At 39.8% G+C, this 16,173-nt stretch overlaps 2 protein-coding genes across 10 annotated transcripts in view; one reads left to right on the plus strand and one right to left on the minus strand.

Moving 5' to 3' along the window:
• LOC310893139 (GTPase KRas) overlaps nt 1–3,908 on the plus strand; it is a gene marked incomplete at its 5' end in the record, with an annotated part of 53,745 nt that extends 49,837 nt beyond the window's left edge. For 6 of the 7 annotated variants that reach the window (XM_083821733.1, XM_083821730.1, XM_083821727.1 and 3 more), the window contains 5 exons: nt 357–501; nt 1,259–1,470; nt 2,138–2,305; nt 2,508–2,621; nt 3,570–3,908. In XM_083821733.1, coding sequence (XP_083677859.1) covers nt 357–501; nt 1,259–1,470; nt 2,138–2,305; nt 2,508–2,621; nt 3,570–3,839 — 909 coding nt within the window. In that variant the 3' untranslated portion in view covers nt 3,840–3,908. The remainder of the gene's footprint in view (nt 1–356; nt 502–1,258; nt 1,471–2,137; nt 2,306–2,507; nt 2,622–3,569) is intronic. The other variant, XM_083821731.1, reaches the window with a different exon arrangement.
• The window catches only part of IRAG2 (inositol 1,4,5-triphosphate receptor associated 2), a 43,244-nt gene continuing 29,154 nt past the window's right edge, over nt 2,084–16,173 (minus strand). For all 3 annotated transcript variants that reach the window (XM_083821699.1, XM_083821698.1, XM_083821697.1), the window contains 16 exons: nt 14,452–14,498; nt 14,293–14,357; nt 14,053–14,169; nt 11,843–11,925; nt 11,643–11,715; nt 10,820–10,874; nt 10,706–10,733; nt 9,966–10,106; nt 9,693–9,827; nt 8,157–8,304; nt 7,217–7,260; nt 6,469–6,546; nt 6,298–6,362; nt 5,781–5,882; nt 5,509–5,610; nt 2,084–4,522 (listed from right to left, as the gene is read on the minus strand). In XM_083821699.1, coding sequence (XP_083677825.1) covers nt 4,279–4,522; nt 5,509–5,610; nt 5,781–5,882; nt 6,298–6,362; nt 6,469–6,546; nt 7,217–7,260; nt 8,157–8,304; nt 9,693–9,827; nt 9,966–10,106; nt 10,706–10,733; nt 10,820–10,874; nt 11,643–11,715; nt 11,843–11,925; nt 14,053–14,169; nt 14,293–14,357; nt 14,452–14,498 — 1,527 coding nt within the window. In that variant the 3' untranslated portion in view covers nt 2,084–4,278. The remainder of the gene's footprint in view (nt 4,523–5,508; nt 5,611–5,780; nt 5,883–6,297; nt 6,363–6,468; nt 6,547–7,216; nt 7,261–8,156; nt 8,305–9,692; nt 9,828–9,965; nt 10,107–10,705; nt 10,734–10,819; nt 10,875–11,642; nt 11,716–11,842; nt 11,926–14,052; nt 14,170–14,292; nt 14,358–14,451; nt 14,499–16,173) is intronic.

Here is a 16,173-nt window from a genome sequence, read left to right on the forward strand (position 1 = left end):
ACAGACGGCATACGAAGGGTTCAACTGCCTATTGGTACTCAACCTTAATACTGTCTTCAATGCTGTAGTTCCCATGAAGGGAAAGGTTTACTACAGCAGACCTCGTGCTGATTTCTATATTAGGGGGTTTCACAGTAATGCTTGTTAAAATTCAAGCAAAATACTTTAGCAGGAAGATGTAAGAAAGAAAAATCTTTTTTGGAAGTGGGCCATGTTAGCCAACAATTTCAACTAGTAAATTTTAAATCGTATGTTACGGAACTCCACAGATAACTAGGTGGATTTAAAAAAACAAATTCAGGCTACTGCATTTTCTAATAAGATGTTTTGTTTGTCCTTTTTGCATTTTTCTAAAGTTACTTGACATTGGCTTGGAGGCATACAGATATCCCCCAGAAGAGTCTGACGATGCCCCATATCCACCAATACAGATAACGCTTAGGCTGTCTGACAGTGTGATCTATTGCGAGGAGCCTGTGATAGCCCGATGGGATCCTGCAGGTACCAACTTAAGATAAATTTATTTTGTTTGACTAATGGACATGATACAAGGTTTCAAATAGTTTTCTGAAATATCTGTTAAGAAAAGAGCCAATTCACAGCCAAGAAATAGTTAAGGGAGTTTGGTGTTCACAAAAAAAACACAGAGTAGTTTGTTTGTTTGTTTGGTTTGGTTTCTGGTTTGATTCTGCATCATGTGTAATCAGGGACTGCTCGAGGCTTTTCACTGAAACTTTTTTTTCTTTCATATTAATGGGTGTAGTAGTGAACTGTATACCACAAATGACGTTTTGGTAGAGCAAAGTCCTGTGAAGTCCACTTTGAGCCAAATTACCCCCTAACTACATGTAGTCATATTACCTCAAAATATTAAATGTTAAAAAAACAAATTTGTTACTCACGTTACTAAAAAAAGTATACATTACCTCTGATGTTACATCCTGAAAGATACTAGAACTTAAGGTAGTTCAATGTTTCAAGTTACTGTTGGAAATAAGGTTGAGGAGTGCTATATCCTACATAAAAAAATACAAATACTAACATAACTATTTTTTTTGAGCTTTCACATCAGAATTAGCCTAATTTTGTACTTAAAGGAGAGAAGGTTTTTGCCTTAAATGAATTCTCTTTACTTTGTGCTTTATCTTACCTACCTCTGAATATTAGTTTACCTAGAATATCTTTACTAATTCTTCACCAGTACATATTACAAGCAGAAGCTTTATGTATGTTTTTTCTTTTTGCATCCCTTGTAAAGGCCAGCAGTGGAGAACTGATGGCATCAGCAACATAACATATGAAACACAGAAGAGTATTACTTTTGAGATGGGTGCTTTTTATACAATAGCACTTCTCCAGAATGTTCATCTCAACATGCCATATCAGGCATGGGAATTGAGACCTATGGGTATAAATGAAGCACTACTTACAGTTACTACAGTCTTTGCAGAAGTTCAGATACAAATTAAGGTACTATTTTTTTTTTTTTCCATAAAACATTGGTAGTTTGTTTTTTAAAAAAACCAGAATTGTCACTGTCCTTTCTTAAGAATGTGGGATGGTTCCACAAGAGCAACTTGAATCTCGCTCCTTTGCTATTGAAAATAAGGAAGGAACTATTCCAAGCTCTAATGTAACCACCAATATTATTGGTGATTTAATTTTTCTGTGATTTGGTCAAAAGAAAGCATCTGTTCTGCAACATTCCATTAAGTTCTTTGATATTAATACTACTTTGCTAAAGTCAAGACTGCTTCATCAGCACTTAGAAAGTGTTGCTCTCTCTCACTGCCCAACTGCGCCATAAGAACTGAGCATTCCAAGCAACCTACTTTTTGATCTTTGTTCCTTCTAAAGGTTCAAGTTAAGCATGATTGTCGTTTTAGTAACAGATATTGATTTATATGACAAGGAGAATATGTACAGTGTGATCATAAGTGTGGGCCAGTAAACCAGTGTCAGTTCTGAAATCCAACAGTAAAGTGGCTTCCTACAAGATCTGTGAATGTTTCAAGATGAGGATGATAGCTAATGTAGGTAATATCCAGAATAGAAAAGCAGCAAATAAATCATTGATGCCTGAAGCCAAGAATAGCTTTAATCACCAGTAAGATGCTTTGATTGGTTTATACAACAGGGTAAGCAGTGTATGGTGGCTGCAGTCACAGTGGAAGAGAAGGATGTGCTTTCTCACCTGACAGGAAAATGGATGTGTCCCATCACCTTAAGAAAAGTTTTGAAAGAGGCTGGTGTGAATATTTTCCCAGGAGAATATTCATACAAATACGTCTCTGTGAACAAGAAGGTGAGTGCAAGAGTGGGCTTCCCCCCCAGCCTCTTTCTCAGGTAGGCAACATTTTCTTGTATGAAGACCTATTATACAGAATGAGGATGAGTGTCCTTGCAGCTTAGCCAGGAGATTCTGCTTAAAGCAAGCTTTTCCTTACCTTCATATAAAGCAGAGATTTAGTGGATGCGTATCTTCTAACTGTACTTTTGCATTACAGGCTCCCCTAATAGAAGTGAGGGCATACCAACAGATGGCCCTGGTTGCATCCACTTTTGCTTTTGGCTGGAGCAAATGGAATCTAGAATCGGGTCAAGATCAAGTAGTGTTCAAGGTTTGTAGCTTTAGACCAAATGTCTAGAGACAAACCAGTACAGAAGCATATCACACAAAAGACAAAAACAACTTTCTTCATTTATGCTCATTTCAAACAATCTTCAGGCCCTGACCTAATGCTTAGTGCAGCAGTTAAGATTTAGGGTGACAATTTCACATAGTAATATTTTGTTTAGCAAAACTTCAGTGCCCACTTCTCCACACCTCAAGCCCATTCCTCAACAAATATAAGTTTCAGTAACAAAGATACTTGCTAATGTGCTAAGATGTATAGCTGACAGGTCAGCTATTGAGGCTTTAGCTGAAGCTGGGATGACACAGGTAGATGCTGATTTTTCAGCAAGTAGCTTACTATGAGGCCCTCAAAGGCCCCCTCAATTACCATCTAGAAGTTTCTTCTTGGCTTTGTGCATGTTTACAGTTGTTCTGTACTGTAAAGGAGGGAATAAGCAACTTGAGTTGATATGTTTCCCTCTGTAAACTAAAAAATGTGGTTAAAACTTCTCCCAGACAGCATAATACTCCCAGTTATGACTGTGGATATAGAACATACCATACTGCTGAAATCTTGAGAGATCTTGAGTTAAAGACTTGTGACATACATGCAAATGTTTAGCCCGGTTCTTAATCCCAGCAGGAAGAACTAAAGTGTGTGATGCCTGTTGCACCTAGCTACTCTTTTCATATGAGTCAGAAACAGCAAGAAAGCCAGAGTGACCAACCTTGCATTTTACAGAGGCAAACAAGATGAAGATTTTGATGTTGATACAATGTGTTACACAGTCATTTACTTAAAGACCTAATACTATTTTAACAGTTCAAAGCAATGCTTTGTTTTTTCTCTATTACACTCATAAGTACACTAGAACTTAAAATTTTGTACTAGAATTTGTTCTCTGTCAGTGTCATGGGCTTCATCTTACAGCCCATTTTTTTTCTGCACTAGGTAAGTGAGCATCTTAAAACGGATTTTGTCAAAGACTGGTCTCTTTACATGTTTAATGGTCAGAGAGCACTGAAACTCAAGATCACAGAAACCAGTGAAGCATTTTCAAAAGAGCTAGAAGAAGATTCTGAATTTCACTCCACACTCTACCATATGCTTAAAGACTTTGCCAGTAAAGAAGCAATTGATAGAGTGAGTACAGCTAACTTCCTGTTTATTGATGTTGTATATCAGCTGCTCCTTGCTACAAGAGTTTTAACATACTCTTAAATACTGCATGCTTTCCTTTAAAACTTTATTACCAAAAGCTTTCAATAAAGTTACATTTCAAGTCTTTAATCCTTTTCTATTCAAATCATTGGAACAGCTTTAATGACTAAAATGTAGCCATCTTATTTTTGTTAAGTTATTTATTCTCTTGTGGCTGGATCATTTAGTCATACCTACTGTTAGCTATGTTCAAAATCACTAACTGTTTTATTCTATATCTGAATGGAATTAAGACACTCTTAGGTACTTGAAAAGATAACTTTTGTCAGAATAAGGAAAAAAATATTTTTTTAATTTCAAGTCACACTTAAAAAAAATCCCCTAACACCCACAACCCAAACAAACCAACTGAAACATGTAACCTTAAATATACTATCTCAGCTTCTCATACTGTCAACCAGAACTCAGAAAGATAACTTTACAAAATTCAGAACCTTTGTTATACTGGGGGTGGTCCGTTGTGTTGAAGTCCTGTATACGGCCACAACAGTTGCTGTAGTGAAGTCCAGGAGTCCCCAGTGCCGACAGGTGCTGCATCTGCTGGTCTTTGAAGAGACAGCCCAGTGAGGAAGCTTGTAAAAGCAGCAAGCAGTACCAGGATGGAGACAGAAACCCAGAGAGTTTTGTTAGCGTTGGAAAAGGAAGTCTTGAAATGGGATGCCCATGATGACACTAAGTTGCACCTGTAGAAAAGAGTAAGTCATGTAGTAGTTCCATTTTTCTTCAAAAATTAGAACCCCTCTCCCCACCCTTACCCCAAAAACAACAGCAAAGACAACAAACCAAAGCTTATAACAAACAACTATCAAAAGTGACAAGGTAGCTGATGCATTGGGAGCTATGTACAATGATAGCTTGCATTTCACAGACTTCAGTAAGCTAGTTTTTGATAAGCTGTTTAGGTGATGGACTTGACCCATAAGCCCTGTACCATGCTCCCTATACCACACCATATTTCTGAAGAGGATTCACAAATACTGCCTTGCAGATTGTGAAGAATTAATCGTGCTTATAAGAAAAGCACTGAAAGTACTGGATTAAGGCTTTGTTTTCTAGGGCTTTGATGCCTTCCGTGAAGTTAGGTGAGGAAAGGCTTCTGCCTAATAGCCAAACTTTAAACCTCTCACAACATTGGTACCTCTATCCTTTGTCAAACAATAGGAAGAAAGTATATTTTTCTTGCCATCTTTTCAATTTTACATACTAGCGTGTAATTGTCTTATCTCCCCTTTGACTGGGAATACTCAAAGTGTAGGTTTAGCATAGGGTGTTAATGCAGAACATGCATTCTCTGCAGAGAAATTGTGTAATTCCTTTTCTGTAGGGCAGTTGTTTAAATTTAGGGGCTTGCAGGGGATGCTTCTTTAGGACAGCACTCATTTTTGACCTGTGAGATACAGAGAAGTTAGCTGCAGTAACCCTGTTAATCTTGATAACTACTTGTCCCGCAGTTTGTGTCAAAGCCGCTGTTAAGCATTGCACAGGAGTCACTGCTTAAGGTTAGTTATGAATCCCTGGTGGGGTGAGCCTCTGGCACTTGATACTACTCATTCCTGGTTGGCTTGTTTCAGAAGTCAGGATTAACAACCAAGCCATAAGCTACAGCTTTGGTTCCTCTTCCCACGTCCAACCACTGCTTTACCTCATGACCATTTTGGGGAATACTTACGCTGTCTCCAGGTTCCATTTTGATGGACAGTTTCCTGTTTCAGAGATACTTTCCTTTCTTGATGGTTCTTGCACTTCAGCAGGCAATTCCGACTGCTCGTTTCTGTAAGCAAGCATCAACAGTTTGAAAGCTTTTCTATCAAGCATTTGATTTCACAGAGCTCACAATGCCTTGACTTTATAGCCCTGGTCAGGTTAGTGACAGGTAAAGAGTTCATTGAAAATAAACAAACCCTGCACACATACCTTGGAGGATGTTTCTGTTCAACTTACTGTGTTTCCGAATGTTCATTCTCATACTCTGCCCAGGAATATGTGCTAATGAATCGCTGCAGTGAAGGACGCTTATCATTTTGCTTTGCTCCTAGTCGTCCCCTGTCATATTTTAAACACAGTTGCTTTACTTTCCCCCCAGATACACAGTATGAAATTAGAAATTCTGCAACAGCCTACTCATTTGGTTGGGACATAGACAAATAAGCTTCAAAATTAGCCGCCTGAAATTTTTTTTATTATTATTTTAAACCAAATCCATCAATGTCAGCTGTCTAGTTTTTATATTTGAGTTCTAATGCAAGACAGTCAAGGTAATTTTTCTGTTAGTCTCTTCACCCTTAATTAAAAGGGAAGCTGTAACATTTAGTCACAAAGGCTCATTTGTGTATTGAAGCACATAGAACTAACGTGAAAGATGTAGCCTAATAATATTATGCCTCAAGATGCTCAATACAGGCACAGCTTGAGCTGAAAAATATTTAACCCTATTCAAAGAAAAGCCAAGTAACTTTACCAGCTGCTTGATCTCCTGTTGAGTTTATCACTCCATTCATCTCCATCAGTTTCTTGTAGTTGGGCCTAGAGAAGAAGTTTAAGCCACTTTACTGCATTTGCCTTTTTCCACTGAAACCCAGCCAGTTATGAGAAGGGTAAAGCACCTCAATGTCTGGGAACCCTTACTTACCAGCGGCAACCCAATACCTGCATTTCCAGCACTCCTAGGCACTGTTGCAATGCTAACTCTTCGTAGGGATGATGGTGGCTACACAAATAAAAGGCATTAGTGGCTCTATCAGGGAATGACTGGATTACTCACTGAGCACACAAAACACCATCTGTTGTTGTACAAACTGTATAGAAACTAGAAATTGTTGCTTAGCTTGAAGTGACACACAGAGAAGAGTTGAATCATAAGCACAGCCCAAATCATGCATTTTTAAAAGCAGCATCTTTCCACAGTAATTGGTCCTCCTACTTCCCCAGGCATCTAAAGTGAAGCTGGATACACAGCTTCCAGCAAAATACCAAAACTGAATGTGACTAAATTCCCCTAATGACCCTCACAGGAGTTCCTACAGTCAATATGAATTGCTCCCATCTATTTTTTCTTCTCTCTGCTAAACCCTTCTTCCGTAAGCCCAATGAAAGAACCACATGTGAACAACAGTTTTTAACCACTACAAGAAAACACAGCCATTTCAGCTTCTGTGAACACCTCATCTACCGTAAGTGGGACCACATGCAGTTCCCTCAGGCTGGGAGGAGGGTCAATTGAAAATATATCCTCGTGTCTGATGACATCAGCCAATATCTGAGACAGAAAACCACTAAGTCAAGCATGCATCAGAGCACCAGCGCATGACAAGGCGAAGGAAACCACACACAGACACTTAACACATTTGAAATTTCACATTAACCTTTAAGGGCCATACCTTGAAGTTAAAGGAATTGGGTAGCTTTTTATTTGTAGATTCATCTGTGAAGAGATTGAACATCAGAAAGGTTGACAAGAATGTAATGAGCTTTAGTTGGAACTAATGGTCTGACTTTTTGCATTATCTCAGCAGAGAGCGCATCAAATTGCTCCCAGAAAACAGAAATGAGACTTAAGGGGATTAAAGCTCTCTATTTCATTAGATAAGTTCTTAACATTCACACTTTATACATCCTCTACAAGGATCAAATTCTACCATTATCAAGTCAAATGTCCTGTTTTAAGTTAATCTCTTACAGTCAACAGCTTGTAGCCACAAAGGAAAGAGCAGCCTGTAATTTAGAAGGCTCCTGAGAAAATTTTACTAGTGCACAAGTAAGACTGCCCTTTCCACTTGTAAAATACATGCTCCATTTTTTTTTTTTATTTTAAGATTTTAATACTTGTCGTGGAAAAGCTCTAAGTGCATGACACTGTCTGAAAACCTGACCACTGTACCATCTGCGTAAAGGGGGAAATTCAGAGCACCTGCACTTAAGGAGTCTGTGATTCATATTCAGAAAAAGAGCAGAAAGCGTCTGTAAAGAACAGTCAAAATTCAGCTACCTAGAAATAGCTACTGGGAATGCTCCCATGTGAGTGAACACCCAAGTATACTGCTCGAAAGAAGTAAGATCATCACCACCAAATGCAATGCACTTTTTCTGAAAGCTGCATACTTGCAATATTTTCACCCTGTCCCAAGATTCCTGGAAGCTTACACAGAGGTCTGATTGTTTCTATATTGTTAGCATACTGCTATTTCTTCCTTTGATTTTAGGAAAGGAGATGCATCAGTCATATAACCCCTCCACCTAAAATGTTGACCTTTAATTAGCTGAGGGTCTGTCTGGCCCTTAGGCAGCCATGGAAAGGCTAAGCAGCTTTGCTTAGGTTACCTCGATCTCCAAGAGAACTAAATGATCTCTCATTCTGGAGCAGGACTTGTTTCAGCTCCTCAAGTTCTGCATGCTCTTTTGTGTACATGCGCTTCAGGTTTTCCACATGTTGAATCATTACTTCCACAGCCTTGCTGACACGGCTCTCCTAAAAGGAAGAGACCAATAGCAGTAGGAAAAAAGTGTCTCTGAGAAACTGCGTCATGTTTAGATTAAGATGTTCTTTTCCCCTTGACCATCTACTATCATCTTGCATCACTGTGGACTAAAGTGAAAGGATTTTGCATCACACTTGCGAAGTTTCACCACAACCCATCTCTCATCTCATCAAAAGTAGTGTGGCCAGCAGGGCAAGGGAGGTGATCCTCCTCTCTGCCCTGCTCTTGTGAGACCCCAGCTGGAGCCCTGTGTTCAGCTCTGGGGCCCCCAGCACAAGAAGGACATGGACCTGTTAGAACGAGTCCAGAAGGGGGCCAGAAAGATGATCAAGGGGCTGGAGCGCCTCTCCGATGAAGACAGTCTGAGGGAGTTGGGGTTGTTCAGCCTGGAGAAGAGAAGGCTCCAAGGAGACCTAACAGCGGCCTTCCAGTACCTAAAGGGGGCCTACAGGAAAGCTGGGGAGGGAGTCTTTGTCAGGGGGTGTAGTGATAGTTTAAACTCTTAGGACAAGGGGGAATGGTTTTAAATCTATCCTAAGAGGGTAGATTTACATCAGACATAAGGAAAAAAAATTTCACTCAGAGGGTGGTGAGGCACTGGCACAGGCTGCCCATAGAAGCTGTGGATGCCCCATCCCTGCAGGTGTTCAAGGCCAAGATGGATGGGTCTTTGGGCAGCTTGGTCTGGTGGGAGGTGTCCCTGCCCTGAGTTAGATGATCTGTAAGGTCCCTTCCAACCCAAACCATTCAATGATCCCATGCCCCAGTTATGCAGGTTTCATTTCTCCAGCGATCCCTCTCACCCTAACATAGTTCAGAACTTCATTTTCTGAATCCTTACAATTCCTCATTAACTTTCTCTGATCTACAGTCTCAACACGCACTCACATTTACTAGTACTTATTGTCAAGAAAGATTTTCATACTATTCTTCAACATTATACTATTACATAACATTTGAGTAGATCTTTGTCAACTTGCATAGATTTAGTGTATTAGCCTTGTCCAAAGCCCTGTTAAAATCCTTTCCATAAGGCAGAGATTTACCATTACAGCATAAAGACTATCATTACCACATTCTATTCTTGTACTCTCTACTGTATACAGCCCTACACTGCTTTTTTTTTTAAATCAGCACCATATTTTTTGTTGTATTTTTGCACAGTGCTAGTGCAATGTAGCTGCTATTACAATGCCTGAGATTCATCATAATGATAATGCAAGCAGAGACCTGAGAAGAGAGAGCTAGGACTAAACTGTATCAGTTCACATACATGAGATTCACACATCTAGATCTGGAATCAGAAGCCTAGAAAACAGATAGTGCTATTCCTTAACATCTAGAAGCTTTTGTACAAGACACATGCACATAGTGTTACCTGATTAATAGCTCCCAGCATCTCTGCTCTGCTGGCGACTCGGGCTGCATACTGGCTAAGGAACTGCAAGCTTTTCTGCAGCTTCTTAATAATTTCCTGTGCTTGGTTATCTTCTTCACACAAAGGAACTAAAGCCTAAAGAGGCACATTGGTAAGAAAAACAAATGTGATCTATTAGTAAGAAAGGCAAACTCAAGTGGATGGCACTGAGGGGCTGTGTTCAGGCTCACACAGTCTCAAGATTAGCATCCAACAGTCTCAGCTTACACTAACCTCTAACATCTTTAGAGCATTTGTGATCTCCTTTTTCAAGTTCTCTTCAGCCAAGTCGCGCGATCTTTCTTCAAGCCTCACCCTCTTGTCCAAGGTAAACAAGTCACATTTAAAACCTAGAGACAATCTCAGAAATTCAGCCTGTTGTGGAGAAGAACAGATTTCAGAATAATCAAGTGATGCAAACTTTTTTTTTTAAAGGAGATCTGGACATTGAAGTGACATTTGGGAATATACCCCATGAACAAAGCTACAGGAGAGATACAGAAGAGAAGCAAACATAGCTTGCTTCCACAAAGACAGTCCTTTCCCCAAAGACAGACCTCCCATCTGTAGTGGTGGGGGGTAGTAACCTGCAACCAGAACAAGTAATATCCTGGCAGCATGCAGTATGTTATCTGTGTCCTTTGGGAGAAAAAAAAAGTCTTAAACCAGCACACACTGCCTGGGAGGAAGTCATAGCGATGCTCCTTAACACTTACAAACATTTGCAGCAAATATTTTGTTCAGTTTTACAGTTTTTCACCTTATCTCGTTCCTTCAATAGTTTCTGTTGAACATGGAAACATTGTTTATGCCAAGAGGGCTTAGAAAGATTTCAAAAGCCAATTTACAGAAATACATCCAATTTGAGCTACTCAGTGTCATTCTTTTTATATAGGCCAAGATATTAGTGATGGCTATCTACAAGATCTTTCTATTGTCCATGATACCGAAGGATACAAGCAGTTGAGACTTACCTCCACCTCTTTCTCACTAGGCGAGTCACTGTAGGATAAGAAGAAGCAATCATGTAACAGACTGCAACTCTGAATTCATACCTGCAGGTGATCACCGAAAGCCAAAACACTTACAGCTCATTTTGCTTTGTTTTATCCCCTTTAATGCCACCTGCAGTGGGTGAACTCCCTGAGAAGAAGAAAAAAAAAGAGGAAGTTCTCAGACCAAAAATGGTTTGTGAAAGCCTTTAAAGTTCTAACAGCAGCTATAGCTAAGGTTTCCAGCTCTTGCTGATAAAAACAATGTGTACCTCAGAGTACATTGGGGTTAGAATGCCAGTTAAGACTGGAAAACACTCTCTTGTACAGAGCCACAAGTTGGCTGTTTAGTCAGCTTCAACTAGTATCTCATTAGTATGGGAATGGTTAATTCTAGGCTTTGGTGCAAGTCCTCAGCCCATAGGTTCATCCCCCAGGATGTTACATGACTTACAACATGACTAGCTTTTACTCAACTCCAAAGGCAGAAGGTCGGGTGACCACAAAAGCGGAGGTGTCTAAGCACAGATCAGCAGAAACATTGTCCAGTTATCTATACCATATTACCCAAAACTCCAGTTAGCATATGGGCTGCTGCTTTATAAATCTTTGGGGAGGACATGCATGCCAGTTTCAAATACCCTAGCTGCTTTGCAACTCCTAAGAAATTCTGTCTAGAGGAAGACTGAGTTAGATCAGTATCCGTAGAAATCAGAAGCAGGTTTTTGCTTGATAACATCTTCCCTTTCTCCACCGCTAGCCCATTCTGATTTTTTAAACCACAGCTACTACCCCTTAACACAAGAACCCCACATAATAATTGGCATAGTCCATGCAGCTCTCTACAGCTGTTTACACAGGTGACCAAGGCTTGCACTCCAGTAAGTTATGCAGACTAAGTCAACAAAAACACTCTTACCTTTCCTGCTGGGAACCATAGCTGGTGTTATCTCACTCTGTTCTTTATTAGTTTCCTTTTCCAGGCCCATCTCCTAAAAGGAAGTCAGAAAGTAGTTGCAGCAAAGCAACAGCCACAAAACCAGTGGGGGGGCCCATGCCCTCCAGGAGTCACTGCTCAGCCAAAGCAGTTTGACATTTCAGTGTCACTAGGATTCTTACCGGGTCTTTCTTCAAAAGATTTTGCAGGGAGGTTTTGCATTCTTCTATCACAGGGCTGAATTCTTTCTTGATCAGATGAGGCCCTGGGAAGAAATATCCCAGAAAACAAGTGTAATAAAAGCAAAACAAGCCTCCAACACACTCAGAGTACTAGCCATTGACCAACAGGTCAAAAGCCAAAAACGAATGAAAAACTGCAGCAAATGCCAGGAGAGGACATTAAGGAGAGGCAGGAAAGCACGCTGTAAAGATATTAAGGAAGGAACGCAATAATACATTATCTTTGGCTTGAAAAAAATAAATCACAGTAACAAGTGCTACACATTTGTGAGACATTCTTCTGATAGTAGTTGCTCTAAGCGAAGCCCCAGAACAGTAATATTCTCTCAGATAAGTGAATTTCATTAATTTGCTACCAGCAGGAATTTGTTTGTTATTTAGAGAGAGCAATTATAATGACTATTTTAACGTCTATTGGCAAAGTAACATGAAAAAAAAAAAATCACATGCACAAACTAATGGGAGAAGGGATGAGTATTTATAATTCTCCTCTTTGTGAAACATCAGATCAAGTCTGATGTTTCAAAACATGCTACATCAGCTACTATTACAGTATTCTGAGCATAACCAGATCATGAAGTGCACACAGTTGTGGTATTTTAGGGGACCATAAGCTTCAAACATCCTGACACTTGGACTGTCCTTCATACCTAAAAATGAACTAGCAGAGTGATGATAGAGTCAACAGAAGAACTCTTTGCCAGAAGACTGATGGTAATGAATTGGTAAGTTTGAAAGCTGATGATGCCAGCTCAAATACAACACAAACTTGTGAAAATCACAATCCAGAAGTTTAAAACATTCAAAAAGTAACCTCCAGAAGGACAGCTATTAAAAAGGAATTTATTTTTTTTAAGAAACTGATGAAAATCTCAGAGTTACATTAATTTTATGTGCAGCAATAACTCTGATAGCTATTTATACCTTTTAGAATATCTAGATTTTTTTGCCTTCCATTTATGTAGTCATGCACACATACACACAGATGCAAGCCAAAGAAACAACACAAGTAAAAAAAAAGTTTCACATCTGAAGTGCTTTCTCTTTTCATCCTTCACATTGACAGCATCCTCTGTTTAGTCTGCCTTTTAACCCTGCTGACTTTTTGCAGCAGCCGTAAGTATCTGACCTGGCTCCCAAGCACCTTCAGAAGATGTGGTGTGGTATTATTAAAAACCACAGGTGAGATTCATAAGTGTCTCCATTCTAGTGCTAGAAAAGCTTTCTGTTTGGAGGTGATGTACAACAAGCAGCAGGATCTCAGACTTTAAAGCTAAAGGTATTTGGACTCTTTCTGATCTGTTTTGCATATCTGTTTCCTCCTTGTCAAAGGCACCTACACCAGATATGAAAATTAACTGCAGAGGCAAATTAGTTGAAAGAAAATATATTTAAGTGAGGGGACTAAATTAGATTTCCGGAAGACTACTAAATAAAGAAACAAAACCAAAAGACACAACAACAAGAGATCTCGTATTTAGGTAAAGGTTAAAAAATAACTACAAGCAAGCACACTCATGTATTTTGTGCTGCTTATTCAGATCAACTTTTTAAAAAATAGCTTAAATACACTGTACACACACAGTCTAGTTTTGTTTTGCTTTTAGTTTATAAGTGAAATAAGCACCATCAGATCTGGTAAGAATAATTTTTCTGGATGTTTTTGACTATAGAGTTAAGTCAGGATCATACACAAAGGCCTTGTCCTCATCTGTCCTCCTGACCCACCCCATCTTCTTGTGCTCTGATCTTCAGTTTTGAAAGAGGAAAACATTGTTTAGTCCTGTTATGTGTCATCAAACTTTTTAAAACCATGAAAAAGATCCTCTTTCTCCTCCCAAAATTGCATGGGGTTTAGTACCCCCACAGTGTTCTGCCAGCTGAGCAAGCATCAAGATGTCACTAAGTTGCAAGAAGTAAACATGAAGCAGCACTGTAAGGCCACCTGCCTTCTGCAACCGGATAGACCTTATTCCTGCTTAGTTCTGGGGAAAGTTTAGAGCACTTGCAGGTGAAAGCAACTTGTGAATGTCTGTTGTTGCAAACATCAAGTTATTTTTCTTACTCAGCTTCCTCACATCAAAGATGCACTGGAAGCAAGCTATTTCCTCACTGCGTGAATGCCAGCGTGGCTGCAGCAGTTACTGTACCTGATACAGAACCAGCCAGATCCTTATCACTGTTTTTCTCCATTGCTGCGGAAGTTGGCACAGCTTCCTCTTTTGCACATGAGTGCTTGGGTGGCTCTTCCTCCATAACAAGACAGCCTAGAACATCAGACAGCAGAAGACAGGGCACTTACTGTTCAGTAAATGCAGACTTCAGCGTATCTCTTTCGAGACTTTCAGCACAGAAAGTTTACCTGTCTGTACTCCAGTTTAAGGGCTTACCTGTTACTGGCACAGTACTTTCTGAAGAGGATGTAGGAACTTCTTGGAGTGAAGTTAAATGATCACTGTCAACACAAAATTATTTTTCAAATACTGATCCGTATTATATAATTACATTAAAGACATCAACCCCCCTCCCCCCCCCCCCGGAAACCTGACCTGGATGGGATCGGGCTGACTAGTACTGATGGCTTTGCACGGTCCATCTTAACAGAAAGAGAGAAAGGTTAGTGTTGGAGAAAGAATTGCCTCACACATAGCAAAATTTTATGTCAAAGTTTTAATAATTACTGCAGCTGTACATGACTTAGCAGAGAAGAACTGGATGATAAGTGGCTGCAGATTCATCTGCTAGTCTATAGCCACCTGTACATATAACATACAGCTTAGCATATCATCATTAAGAGTGATAACTTTCTGCAGAAGTCTTACTTCAGGAGTATCATATTTAGAGATATATTTTGGTTCCTGATCTCATGTTTTGCTTCCAACCTGTTTTCAAATGACTGAAGTATAGTACTGAAGATGGTATTACTGTACCACCTTGCTGTCCTAATGCTGTGCATCAGGTTACATCCATTTTCTGAGGTCATAAAGTGCACAGAACTTCACTCAGCTATAGACATCCGACTCATTTAGGTAGATAAAAGCATTACTTTTAACAACTCGACTGAGCAGATGATTAGGAATGCAGGAAACCTGCCTGTTGAAACCTGCCTGTTGTGTTGTGCATTCTAGTGCTCATTTTGGAGTGACGCTTGTTTTCACGATGATATATAGCAATTACCTAGGCATTTCAGAAGGCTTCAGGCCTCCTTCTTTTCATGAAAGTAGCATAGAGGAATGAGAAATAACCTTTTCTTGAGGCAGAGGAGGTGTGGAACCATCCAGCTTTGGATAGCTCCCTACAAATCCCAAGAGCACTACACGAGTGGTGTTGGGAACAGAAAAGCCCCATCAGCAAGTGATCACCTCTATTCTGGTATCTTCCTGTTCCCCTCAAACATCCTCGAAGGACCCCAGAAAGGGGTGCTTGCATGGTAGAGAACAAGGTGTTCAGCAAAGCTGAAAAGCAGATGACCAAACCCCTGGGAGGTGCTTTGGACAGCATTGGCTGCTCCCAGCATCAGTAAGCACTTGATCTTTTTCCTCCACATAGCTCGACTGCCATTGCAGCACCTATGCCCCAAGCCAGCCAATGTTTCCTCTAAAGCAAACCCAGGCTATTTTTATTCATATTTGAATTCTCTTTTAAGCTTAAGGAATTACAACATAGTATTTGTCTTGTCCAGGACATTAGGTCTACAGGAGTAACAGGGAATGAGAAGGTGAAAGGTGAGTAGTATGTTGGAATGAAACTAAAAGAAACCTGGAGGACAGTTAAAACACATGCACACGCCACCCCAACCAGAAAACGTATGCTGTCTGGAAGCAACCAAAGCCAATGTGTTGTTCTACATGCCTCCTCCCTCCCCAGGTGAGGCATGGCCAATGGTTTGCAATGAAGGAAAATCCTCAATTCCATTTAAAAAAAAATCCATACTAGCTGTTCACATTAGGATTGCACAGGGTAAACTTAAAGAGGAAAAACAACTATAAAACACTTGCTACATTTCCTAATAAAATCCAGTTTTGCAGGGCATTAGAGAATGTTTCTTCTTCCTAATAAAAGGATAGTAATGGTGAAGATCCTGCATTAGAATCCTGATCACTTTTTCCCCACCTCCATCCCTTGGATTAGCAAAACAATCTAAAGATCCTCTACCACAGCAGGTAAGTTCTGGCCACAATCTTATACAAATTCCATGAAAAAAGCATTAATATTTTGGAGACCTTTCTTCTAGTTTTTAAACTACAAGACTTTTGTAAAATCAAAACAAG

This window comes from Anser anser (genome assembly GCF_964211835.1).
Source record: "Anser anser genome assembly, chromosome: 1".
NCBI lineage: Eukaryota > Metazoa > Chordata > Aves > Anseriformes > Anatidae > Anser > Anser anser.